We start from the raw sequence: 13716 nt of genomic DNA on the forward strand, positions 1-13716 counted from the left end.
AGGGAAAGCTGGCTACATTGCCAGAGTGTCATGCCTGCAAGACAGCTGAACATCCAGTTCTTGACTCACTAACTATTCAGAATATAAGAGACTATGTGAGAAACAAAGGAAAATCTAACAAGCAATGTTTTTAATGTCTAAAGGAAAAGTCTAAAAGATGTCATTTGGACAATTGTACTTGTGAACTATTTCTACTTATCTAAACTTCAGATTTCTACTTTTTGAACATTTTTTAAATAGTTTTAAACTCATTTTAAATATTATCTATTTAAGTATTTAATGTATCTGTTTTTACTCCTGTACTTCAAATGTCTGATGTAGCTTGTTTTTATTATTACTTATTATTCTTGTAATGTTGTTATTTTTACTGCAAATAAATACTTTAAATACTATGAATTAGCACACTGTGTGTACATGTAAAGAGCAAATACAATAAAAAAAAGCTTGTCATTCATTCATCATTTTCTTAAAGTATGCATCTAACCCCAGTCAGTGTTTTTTTTATGTTACTGGTCCTGATAAACCATGTTTGACCCTTTAAACCACTTTGCTTGTTGTGTATGAATGATTTACACAAGCAGACCCTTTAAACCTGTGTGTGCCAACAAACCATGATACAGATGACCCTATAAGCCTGTGAAAAAACAGGTGTAATTTTTCAACAACTCCATGGTCACAAGTGATTTTTTTTTAAGTGAGATGTATCTTAATGAGGCCATAACAGATTGTTTGATATATAAATTTAATTTGTAGGTTGTAAGGAAAGGTGTGTCCCCCTAAACCACAGTGGTTACATGCTGTCCCTGTAAACACTATATACCTGTATGTGTGCGTGTGCGTGTGTGTAAGAGAGAGAGAGAGAGAGAAAGAGAGCAAGCAAGTGTCAAGTGGAAAATGAGGGAGAAATGTATCAATAAGTCATGACTGTAATAGTAAGTGGCAAAAAAGCTAAAAAAAAAAAAAAGACTTTTATTTTGGCGTGATGTGTGACGTCATAAGGCTGCGCCACTCCTGCGCTGTAATTTAACTGGAGAAAGGTTTGTTTTGAAACTTTTACACAGATATAAACGGATTGTTGAAAGTTTCAGGTTTTTCATCCGATGCTAAATTGTGTACCTGTTGTTGACAATATTATTTTAACCCTTTAGACAAGGAAGTACTATTTTACTCAAAGTAATGAGGGCTATTGTTTGAATAAAGTGTGTAAAGTGAGAAACGTTTGTAATAAGTGTTTTAATGAAGGTTTAATTTATTAAATAGCATAATGTCATTCCATTCTAAGTATACATCACTATATAAGAAATGGAGTACTAGTTTTAATCAGCTCATTTATGGCTATTGTTTCTTGCTCGGACTTACTCTGTTAACCTGATTTCTTTTTGTTAATTACTCTCATATAAAGAAACTGTTGAAGCAAGTGTTGAGGATAAGTTGTTTTGTTTCTGTTCATTGTTTTGTTCATTTTAAACAGGATAAAGTGTCCAAACACAGAGAAAAACTCCTGCTGAAGCGACTGATCTCCACACTGTTATAAAGATGGCGTTTATTAAAGAGGAGAGTGAAGATGTGAAGATTGAAGAAACATTCAGAGTCAAACAGGAAGATCTGCAGGAACAAACAGGTTAGTTTTCATTCTCAAAGACCAACTCAGTCATTTGATCCTCATTCAGTTATATTTTAATAATAAGAATACTAAATTAAATCCATCTTGCAGCCCTGAGTGTGCTGCCTAGTTCTCCTAAATATAGAGGTAAAGTTGGTTTTATATTCACACATTCAGACTTTCCCCTTAATAATATAATTTTATAAAAGTATTATTTCCAAAGTCTAAATAACGAAATCATATTAGCAGCAAATGACTATCAAAGTACAACATTGTTCACAGTCAAATAAACAGTGTTAATGTTGATATCAAGCCACACTTGCATGCTAATTCTGATCGAATATTCAAAGAAACATGGTAAACAATGTAGACTTCTAAATGAACGAATGTGCGAATATAAAACCAACTTTACCTCTATCTCCTAAATGCACATAAGCACTCATTGAAAGACTGGAATGAGTTTCTTTCGTTAGTTCTCATGTTTTTTGTCATTATTTTATGTATTATTAGTCTCCCATTTTCTCTACTTTCTTAAGGTTATTGCTTTTCTTGTTCTCCTACTGTTTTTGTAAAGCATGCTTGAGCACTGGCGCTATATAAAATAAATAAAAACAATAAAATAAAAAAGTTTAACTGAGCTGATGATATTTGACCTTCAGTATTCTCATAGAAGATATCTGCTATTACAGTGATAGTGTTGGCTTAGTACTTTCCATTTGCATATCACACATTGATCACAATTCCCTTATTTTCATCAACTTCTTTATGGGTTTAAACTTGTTTCTAGTAGTTGTTACTATTTCTCACAGATAGTATCTGAGTTAGAATTACATCATTACTATAATAATTAATTACCAGGGGCTATTGTGTTTAAACTGGATTTCCGCTGGGTCTTAAAATATAGTAAATTCAAAAATTAAAAGTTTTAGCCCTTACAGAGTCTTAAATTTACTGAAATATTGTGTTGTAGGTCTTATTTATTTATTTTTTTTAAACAAGTCTTACTTTTCCTGGGTTCATGTTTTGATACCCAATCTGGCCAAATCCCATATAATCACCAACAATCCATCTCAATAAATCTTTAAACTTTTCGTTAACTCTATTTATCATAACGGTTTAATTATTTTCCTTACAATAACATTTGTTTAAACGTGCTCCATGTATTTACTGCTGAGGACATCGACCTGGACAGATTGTTGTGCATAGATTTAGTTTATTATAGTTTTTAAAACTTTTAAAATATTTTTATTATTTTTAATGAAATTTACGTTGGAAAAAAGTGTATGCATATAAGTAAAGCTTGCTTTTTTTACACTATTTAAAATCTTTGGCTAAGAATTATCTAAAATATTTATGTTTTTTATTTATTTATTATTGTATTATTAAATGTATTAAATTATAATATTTTTTGATCATTTGAAAAATTTCTTAGCTTTTTGCCCTTTATGAGTCTAAAATTTAATTCATAATGGTCTTAAAAAAGTCTTGCATTTAACTTTGTAAAACCTGCAGAAACCCTGGTATGTCAAATAATGTGGATGCCCCCAATATTAAATATGCTGAATGAAATGGACAATAAAATAATGAATTATTATAAAAACATTGTAACATTGTAAAACTTTTCGCTTGAGACTTTATTTAAAGAATGAATTTTTTGATCCTAAAAAAAAGTGTTATGCTGCTTAGGCATGGGATGATAACCGCTTTCAAGGTATAAAACTGCCAAAACATTCTGCTATACCATTCCTACTGTATATGTAAGGTTTTTTTTATGTTTTAAGTTTTTCAGGGAAACAGTATCTCTAACAGAAAAGATATTCAAAGATGCTGTTGTAAATTGTAAAGAAATCTGTGTTTTTGAAACAAATGAGGACAGCAGAAGTCAAGAATTCATTTGAATGATTTAGTCTGACATGTTTACTGCTCCAAAATACTTTAAAAGTTTCTCAAATGAAAATATATTGTATTCAAAGGGGGAAAAGTATTTGTTTTTTTTACCCAGACATTTAAAAATAATATATTTTAGAGCAGTAATCACAGTACAGTGAAAGCGTGATATTTTTATTCAAGGTTATCATACCGTCAGAATCTTATACTGGCCCATGCCTAATACTGCTTGATGTTGCAAAGTCATACTTTCAAATTTTTTTTTTTGTATGTATAGTCATGAACACACTTTTTTTGTATAGTAAGTAGTTTGACCGTTTTCTGCTGTTTATTATTCCTGGTCATTTCTCCAATAGGCAACTGAATTGGAAGTTCTAAATCAATAGCATATAAGACCAGGGCTCTGTTCTTCGTACGTGGATTACTCCATTAGCTGGATTTGGTTATTGATGATTTGACACGATTCCACCCCGCATTCCACCATTTTAGAGTAAAGGCGATCGGCTGTCCATTTGATCTTATTGTTGTCGCGGTGGCAACCAGCTGGTTTGTTTTTTATTTATTTATTTTAAAAGCGCATTAAAGCTGAGATACAACCTGAAAGACGACAAAACAACACTTACTATGACAATCATAAGCACTTTTAATAGTTTAATTTACAGACTTATAATATGCTGTTGTTCTATTGCAGTTTTTATTCCAAAATGGTCGCAGCGCCATCTAGTGGCTGTTTTCCAAATCGCGCTAGAGTGTCACCTCTTGGTGATTCTATGCTCTTCGCTAGGGATCAGGCTCATTTTATATAAACAGGATTAGATTGGGTCAGTTCAAGCTAAGATAATACTGAAAGTATGTACCGATTTCTGATATTTTCTTACAGTAGTAGTTATATACACTTGGGAAATAGTAAATATACATTTTTAACTATATATATATATATATATATATATATATATATATATATATATATATATATATATATATATATATATATAAACAAGTTAAAAATATATATTAAAAAAACTTGTGCAATCTGCAGTCCGAAATGAAAGTAGTTTAAAGAGAGAATTTATTGATATGAACTTTTTAGATCGCTTTAGTACAATTTGAAATTTTAATAAAAGATATGCACAATATGTGACTTTTTTACATTTATGCAGTCATGTTTTGTTTTGTCATGTTTTGACAGTTAATATGATGGTGATTTGATGCTTCACAACAGTTGCAGATGCCTTTTTCAATTATCGAAATGCTTTTGTAAACATCCAGTTATTCTTTACACAGAATAAGAAACCGGCTACTATATTACAGAATATCCGCTCCAACTGTAAAACTAAATAAATTGCTAAATACTCTTGACACATGAAAGGGTAAAGCATGCAGCCCACAACAAATGTGGAAAGCTTGCGTATCATATTTAACAAACCGTTTACTACAAATGTTATCTAATTTTGTTCACATGGATGATTGAATATTAATCAGATGATTGTAGCAAAGTTCGATATTAGGGGAAGAAGAAGACAGGGTCGGCGATTCAGGTAAGCAGTATAGCTTTATTTTTTTAAATGAGTGCACAACACCCGTAGTGTGCGTGTGTGTGTGCTCTCCCCCTCTTCTCCCGGCTGCTCCTTCTGTTCTCCTTAAGAAGGTTGTCTCTCCGGCCCAATCACTAGAATAAACAGGTGTTATTTATTATTTCTGATTGGCCTGCTGATTAGCCGCCGGGCTCCAAGCCTGCTCTCCCCCCTCATTGGGTGTTCGATCATGCTTACCTCTCCACATACCCCCACCGCCCGCCTCAGGCCGGGGAGCCGTCCGGCCTGCAGCCCTCCCCCCCCCCACCCTGGAGAGGAAGTCGGCCACAGCCATCTGCGCCCCCGGCCTGTGGACCACCTTGAATTTAAAAGGCTGTAACGCTAGATACCAACGGGTGATCCGCGCGTTGGTATCCTTCATGCGGTGAAGCCACTGGAGAGGAGCATGATCTGAACAGAGGACGAATTCCCTGCCCAGGAGGTAATAGCGAAGAGTGAGAACGGCCCACCTGATCGCCAGGCACTCCTTCTCTATGGTGCTGTACTTAGCCTCACTCTTACTGAGTTTTCGGCTAATGTACAGCACCGGCCGTTCCACTCCTGCCACCTCCTGGGAGAGAACCGCCCCCAGACCCCGATCGGATGCATCCGTCTGTAACAGAAAGGGGAGAGCAAAATCAGGAGCGTGCAATAGTGGCCCCCCGCAAAGTATAGATTTTACCTTTGAGAAGGCCTGTTGACACTGCTCCGACCATTGGACGGTATCTGGTCCCTCCTTTTTAGTGAGATCAGTCAATGAGCTGACGAGGGCCGAATAATTAGGGACAAAACGCCTATAGTATCCCGCCAGCCCCAAAAACTGTCTCACCTCCTTCTTGGTCTTAGGTCTCGGACAGGTGGCAATAGCTGCAGTCTTATCAATTTGGGGCTGCACCTGCCCGTGGCCTAAGTGGAAGCCCAGATACCTTACTTCCACTCGCCCAATTGCGCACTTCCGTGGGTTAGCCGTGAGCCCGGCCCGTCTCAGCGCCGACAATACTGCCCTCAGGTGTTGCATATGCCGCTGCCAGTCATTACTGTAAATGATGATGTCATCTAAATAAGCAGCGGCATATGCCACATGAGGGCCGAGTATTTTATCCATCAGACGCTGAAACGTTGCCGGTGCCCCGAACAGCCCGAACGGAAGTGTCACGAATTGGTGTAATCCAAACGGCGTTGTGAAAGCCGTTTTTTCGCGGGATATTGGAGTCAAGGGGATCTGCCAATAGCCCTTCGTTAAATCCAAAGTCGAGTAAAATCGAGCAGCACCTAACCGGTCGAGCAACTCGTCAATACGCGGCATTGGATAGGCGTCGAATTTTGACACCGCATTTACCTTGGGATAATCCACACAGAACCGGACCGAGCCGTCAGTCTTGGGTACCAAGACAATCGGGCTGGCCCAGTCGCTGTGGGACTCTTCTACTACTCCCATTTTCAACATATTACTCAATTCTTCCTGAATCACTTTTTTCTTGTGTTCAGGTAGGCGATACGGCCGGGTCCTAACGACCACGCCCGGTTCGGTCTCGATATGGTGCTGAATCAGGTTAGTACGACCGGGCAGGGGTGAGAACACATCAGAGAATTCACGTTGGAGGTGCCGGATATCGAGGAGCTGGCTCGCTGAGAGATGATCCCCTCCGGTGACCAGAGCGCCCGGCCGTTCCCGGCCGGGGCTCTCTGGCCCCAGGTCATCCTCGTTAGTAACGAGCGTAGCCAACGCCACTTCCTCCGGCTCCCTCCACTGCTTCAGCAGATTAATGTGATAAATCTGACGTGAATCAGCCCTGTCCGAACGAACAACCTCGTAATCGAGATCCCCGACTCGTCGTGTGACCACAAACGGCCCTTGCCACTTGGCGAGTAATTTAGAGCTGGAAGTGGGTAGTAGTACAAGGACTTTATCTCCCTGTGCAAATTTACGTAGTTTAGTGCCCTTGTCATATCGCCGGCGTTGGTCATCCTGAGCCTTAAGCAAATTCTCCGTAGAGAGCCGCCCCAGTGTGTGGAGTTTTGCTCTAAGGTCCAGAATATACTGAATTTCATTTTTACTATTAGAAGGCTCGTCCTCCCAAGCCTCTCTAATGACATCCAAAACCCCTCTGGGCTGTCTGCCATAGAGAAGCTCGAAGGGGGAAAACCCCGTGGAGGCTTGGGGAACCTCCCGCACAGCAAATAACAAGGGCTCTAACCACTTATCCCAATTTTTCGCGTCCTCGTGAACGAATTTACGGATCATTGATTTAAGCGTGCGATTAAACCTTTCCACCAGCCCGTCTGTTTGTGGGTGATAGACGCTGGTGCGAATGGATTTAATGCCCAATAATCCATAAAGTTCGCGCATGGTGCGTGACATGAACGCGGTGCCTTGATCAGTGAGAATCTCCTTGGGGATTCCCACTCGGGAGATTATACGAAACAGCTTCCGCAACACTCTTTGCTGAGATGTTACGGAGCGCTACTGCTTCCGGGTAGCGGGTTGCATAATCCACTAGGACTAGTGCAAACCGGTGCCCGCGTGCGGATCACTCTAATGGCCCGATGAGATCCATACCAATTCTCTCGAAGGGCATCTCCATAATTGGTAACGGGCGCAAAGGCGCTTTTGGGGTGGCCGGTGGATTTACCAGCTGACATTCACGGCACGCAGCGCACCATCTGCTAACATCCCCGTGAATGCCCGGCCAAAAGAATCGGGTCATGAGGCGATTTAATGTGGCCGCCTGACCTAAATGTCCAGCCATAGGATTAGCATGAGCCGCCTGGAAAAGCATTTCCCGACGGCACTTTGGTACTAATAATTGGGTAGTATCTTCTTTTGTCTGAGCGTCTTGGGTCACTCGATACACCCTGTCATTAATGATCGCAAAATATGGATAGGAGAGGGGCCGGTCAGGCTGGAGGTTTTCCCCATCTATCACCTGCACTCTTTCGAGTGCATGTCTTAGCGTGTCGTCACGAGACTGCTCCAGGGGAAAGTCTTTACACCGGGAAATTCCCATCCCTTCCCCTGAGACAGCGCGTGACGTCACCGCTTGGGATTCCCCCAGCTGAGCGACACACCCCCTACCCGGCGATTTCGTCTTCCAAGACACACCCGCACATAAGACCCCTAATAATCTATTAAATCCAGGCCAATTGGTTCCCAGAATTAGCGGGTGTTTGAGGTGCGGGTTAACTGCTACCTCAACGCTATGCTTTTTACCCCGGAATTGAATGTCTATCGCCGTTAGCGGGTAGTGAATTACATCCCCGTGCACACACCTTACCCTTACTGTGCGGCTCGTATCCAATGCCGGGTCTTGAAGCAGGCTTTGGTGGATGGAGGTTTGGTTGCACCCCGAATCCACCAAAGCTTGATATGTACCCCCTTTTATACTCACTGGTATCCGGTATAGCCCGTCGCGACCGGGGGCGACGATTGGCGTGGCGGGGACCCGAATCAGCGCACTCACCTCCTTCATGGAGCAGATTTTTGGTGTACTATTCTCGCCCCCGCGGCGCCAATGCATCGGCCCAGCCCTTCTCACTATACCCCCAGGGCCAGCAAGACCAACCGATTGAACCGGAGAGAGACCTGGCGCTGTCTGGGGAACCGCCAGGGGTCGTTGCTCCACCCCGCCGTCCGGGTATGGACCCGCCCCCCTTGGGACGTTCGGCAGGTCCGCCTCTGTGCACCGCCATCTGGGTGCTGGTGTGGGCGGTCCCCGCAGTCTGGGCCTGGGAACAGGAGGAGAGAGAGGGAGAGGGGGAGAAGAGAGAGAGGTTATTTCGCCGACCCTGGACCTCGCCACCAGGTGATCCTCCGCCAGCCGGATGGCCGTCTCCAGATCCTCTGGCCGGTGGCACTGGACCCACTCCGATGTTCGGGAGGGGAGGCGGGTGATGAATTGCTCCAGCACCACGGCATCCACCAGCTGGTCGGTGGTCCGGCCATCCTTCACCAGCCATCTGCGGCAGGCGTCACGGAGCTGCTGAGCGAACACGAAGGGCCGGCCACTGGCAGTCAGCTCCATGGAGCGGAAGAGCTGACGCTGCTCTTCCGGATTGCGGCCGGCCCGCTGGAGAACGGCTCGCTTCAGGTGAGCGTACTCCAGGAGATTCTGGGCCGGTAGCTGCTGCATGGCAATTTGGGCTTCGCCTGACAGCAGGGGGATAACTCTTACCGGCCACTCGGCCCGCGGCCAGCCACACGCCTCCGCCAACCTCTCGAAGAGGTCCAGGAACACTTCCGGGTCGTCCTCCGGTGCCATCTTCTGTAGCGAGATGGGAGGGTGGGCGGCAGATGTCAGAGCGGGCCGGATCTCCTGGACCAGCAGACTCCGGATTAGCTCGCGGTCCTCCCGCTGGGCCTCTACGAGGACTTGGAAGCGTCTTTCCAGATTTTTTCTCAGCTCCCCCAGCGCATGGTGTTGTTGTTGGTGGAGGGCCGCGAGCGCCTGGATGACTTCCGCACATGGACTGGTAGACGGAGTAACCATTCTGGCAGCAGGGTTTCTTCTTCTTCCTGGGTTTCGGCACCACTGTAGCAAAGTTCGATATTAGGGGAAGAAGACAGGGTCGGCGATTCAGGTAAGCAGTATAGCTTTATTTTTTTAAATGAGTGCACAACACCCGTAGTGTGCGTGTGTGTGTGCTCTCCCCCTCTTCTCCCGGCTGCTCCTTCTGTTCTCCTTAAGAAGGTTGTCTCTCCGGCCCAATCACTAGAATAAACAGGTGTTATTTATTATTTCTGATTGGCCTGCTGATTAGCCGCCGGGCTCCAAGCCTGCTCTCCCCCCTCATTGGGTGTTCGATCATGCTTACCTCTCCACAATGATGTCATTACGCTGTCAGTCAATCGTTGCATTGCTGATCATGATTTCGATGATTGATAGAGCTGTCCTTCACAACACATGCAGTGATCTCAGATCAGTTTATCCAGACATTTTAATCTGATTCACAAACTTGTTTGAAGAACCAAATTAGCCAGAGATCAGTTATTAAGATTAAAAGATCCAGGATCTGCCAAATTATCTTAGATCATTTAAGTGAGGTACGAAGAATGGACCCCGGGTCACTATGACATGATTGACAATTGTCGCTGTTTGTCATTGTGCTCCGTTTATCCTGAGAGCTGATGCTGTGTATTCCCAGGGCTTTTCACACTTCCAACTGTTAACCCTGGGTCATACTAACCCTGGATAAACAGAATACTGGGTTATCTGTAATCACATTCCACACTGCTCATGCTATACCTGGGGTTAAAATATAAACCTGGGTGTTCATTAACAGATGTTTCACATTCGTAAACCCCGGGATAACATTAATATTAGTATATTTACGTTGTCACTATCCCTGATTGGACAAACAGCAGGTCACCTTTTTAGATGGCATTTCTGCATCTTGTCGGGTATATAAAATGTCATCATGTAGGTCTTCAGCTAAGCCCCAGGACATGCACAAAGGCAAGAAAACAAAGACAAAAGTCCAAATGAAAACAAGTAGCAAAGTATGTCATCTCGTTACAGCAAACGTGGCATGAAGCATTTGCATTAGTTCATTCATTCATTCATCTTCCTTCAGCTGAGTCCCTTTATTCATCAGGGGTCGCCACAAGCAGAATAAGCCACCAACTTATCCAGCATATGTTTTAAACAGCAGATGCCCTTCCAGCTGCAACCCAGTACTGAGAAACATTTGCCTAATTCTATACAATAATGCAAACTCACAAATATATGTGTGAATTATGCGTACTTGCTATGAACATGCAGGATTTGTCTCAATCAGGGCTTCCAAGCAAGTTAAAAATGTTTAAATCCAGTGGTAGATACACATGAGGGAACACAACATGAGTAATCTAGAGCGAGTGCATTTGATCATTTGCGTTTAAAGCCACAGGCACAAAAAGAGCTTGGTTTTCCTCTGATCCCCAAAATTAAATCTTCTGCAAGGTATATGATCTGATTTTGAGCTGAAACCTCAGACACATTCTGGGAACACCAAAGACTTATTTTACATCTTGTAAAAAAAGGTTCATAATAGGAACCCTTTTATTTTCATTTTTGCGTCAATAAATGAAAATAGCCTCACCATTTACTCTCCCTCGTGTGGTTTTAAACCTTTATGAGTTTCTTAAACCTGTTAAACACAAAAGATATTGTGAAAAAACGCTGGCTTACTTTGTGTTCCAGAAGAAAGGAAATGTTTAACACCACATGACAGAGTAAATGGTAAGGTCGTTTATATTTTTGGGTGAAACATTCATTTCATGCTTGTCGCTTTGTGCCTTCATACTAAAGTTCACTTTTTTTTTTTTTAAAGACCCGATGATGCTGAAAGAAGAGACTCATCAATGGAATGAAATGGAAGAGAAACACCAAGACATAACGACTGATGAAAAACCCACACTGACTAAAAAAACTTCATCACACGAAAGACCTCGGAAATCCAAATCTGGGTGTAATTTCAGCAGTGAACAGTGTAGAAAGAGTTTCAGTCAAAAGCCAAAGCTTGATGTTCACATGAAAGTTCACACAGGAGAGAAACCTTACACCTGCGAACAGTGTGGAAAGAGTTTTGGTAAAAAACAAAGCTTTAAAACCCACATGAGAATTCACAATGGAGAGAGGCCATACACATGCCAACACTGTGGACAAAGCTTCTATCATGCAGGAAACTTGGCAGCACACAAGAGAATTCACACTGAGGAGAAGCCTTACTCTTGCCCTCAGTGTGGAAAAAGTTTTAAGCAAAATGGCACCCTTACAGTACACATGAGAACACACACTGGAGAGAGGCCTTACACATGCCAACAGTGTGGAAAAAGCTTCTATACTACAGGAAACTTTACACAGCACATGAGAATTCACACTGGAGTGAGGCCGTACACATGCCAACAGTGTGGACAAAGCTTCTATAATACAGGAAACTTGGCAGCGCACATGAGAATTCACACTGGGGAGAAGCCTTACTCTTGCCTTCAGTGTGGAAAGAGTTATAAGCATAATTGCACTCTTGAAGTCCACATGAGAACTCACAATGGAGAGAGAATTTTTATTTGCACACAGTGTGGGAAAAGTTTTTCTCGAAAACACAGCCTTGACACCCACATGAGGATTCACACTGGAGAGAAACCTTACACATGCACAGAGTGTGGTAAAAGTTTCAGATGTAAAAACACACTCAAACACCACATGATAAGTCACGCCGGAGAGAAGCCGTTTGCATGTGCTCAGTGTGGAAAGAGCTTCACAACCAAAGCTAGCCCCATTAACCAGATGAATGGTCACACTGGAACCATAGTGTTCACATGTGATCAGTGTGGAAAGAGTCTCACATGTAAAGACTCCAATAAAAAACACATGAAGACTCACTCAGGAGAGGAAAGTTTTAGATGCAGTGAGTGTGGAAAGGGCTTTAAACATAAAAGAAGCCTCAGCATTCACATGAAGCTTCACAATGGAGATCAGAGTCCTCAAAATTGAGGCCTTGTCCAGCGGCGCTTAAGGTTCTCTCCTGGGACAGCATGCTAAACAAGTGTGAACTCTTGTATACATATCAAGTTACTGATAATGAAACCCTTTGAACACCTGAAGATTTAAACTTAATAACTGAAAAGGGGTCAAGATTTTTTTTGTAGTGTAGATCAGGGTCACAGCGCAGTACCAGGTTTTGAGAGTTTCTAATGGCTGCAAGAAAGCAAAATAACTCTATATGCGTTTTAACCGATAACCATATTTGTGCACATTGCACACTTCAGTCAAATGGTCAGCTCTGAAAAGAGAATTAGAAAGATTACGGAGGAGAAAATGTTTGGGGAGATGAAGGGAACACTGTCCTACACCCTTAGATTGTGTTTTTGATCATTCACATTGTCTGATTGTCACTCGCATGAACAAACACAGATTTACCTCCAATTTTGGGCTTTTGTCTGCAATTTTAATAAAACTTGTTGATGAATGAAAGTCCGGCTAAACTCGTATGGGATGAAATTAGTATCAGTATTATTTGCAAATGCACGCTCTGTCCTCCACATGCTTTATTAATGTCGTCTATGCAGTTTTGCATCCACAACTGAATGGCTTTCCACCTGAGTCTGTGAGTTTAACATTTGCGCAAACATAAACATGTTCGTAAAACAAATATTATGTTTTGCATTCATGCATATTAATTTATGTGTGCGAAAAGGAAGTTTTGCATTTGTGAATCAGGTGATGCGTGTGTGTGAATTGACACTTGTTTGAGTCTATACTGCTGGCTTCGTTTGAATTTTGAGACTTTGTTTTCGCGGTTTTTAAACTTTTCAGGAATCAAACACAAACAACTTTACATGGAAAAGCCACAATGTCTTACGCAATGTGTACACATCTACCTACCGATTTGAGAATTATACAATCCTGCCCTACTACACTTGTGTCTGAAAAAGTCTGATTTAAATAAATGTGCATCATTTTGTAACAACAGTCTCGTATTTGTGAATACACATGCTCACTTTTGTGTACGTGCACTGATGTCCCTTGCACACAGCATCACAGTTTGCCTCAAAGTTTAAAGATCGGTCAATAATGGTACCCAAATATTTGTAGTTCTCCACACATTCTACTTTTTGACCTCTGATATTAGTCGCCTCAGCTGCTGTATGATTCCTTCTAAAATCAATTATCA

General features: G+C 41.9%; 1 protein-coding gene across 1 annotated transcript; it reads left to right on the forward strand.

Moving 5' to 3' along the window:
• Positions 1-1468: 1468 nt before the first annotated feature.
• On the forward strand, positions 1469-13492 carry LOC130222336 (gastrula zinc finger protein XlCGF57.1-like). Its single transcript, XM_056454925.1, has 2 exons — positions 1469-1621; positions 11374-13492. The coding sequence occupies exons 1-2, from the start codon at positions 1537-1539 to the stop codon at positions 12534-12536; spliced, it is 1248 nt and encodes a 415-aa protein (XP_056310900.1). The 5' UTR covers positions 1469-1536; the 3' UTR covers positions 12537-13492.
• The last annotated feature ends 224 nt before the right edge of the window (positions 13493-13716 follow it).

This window comes from Danio aesculapii, chromosome 4 (assembly GCF_903798145.1).
Source record: "Danio aesculapii chromosome 4, fDanAes4.1, whole genome shotgun sequence".
Taxonomy (NCBI): domain Eukaryota; kingdom Metazoa; phylum Chordata; class Actinopteri; order Cypriniformes; family Danionidae; genus Danio; species Danio aesculapii.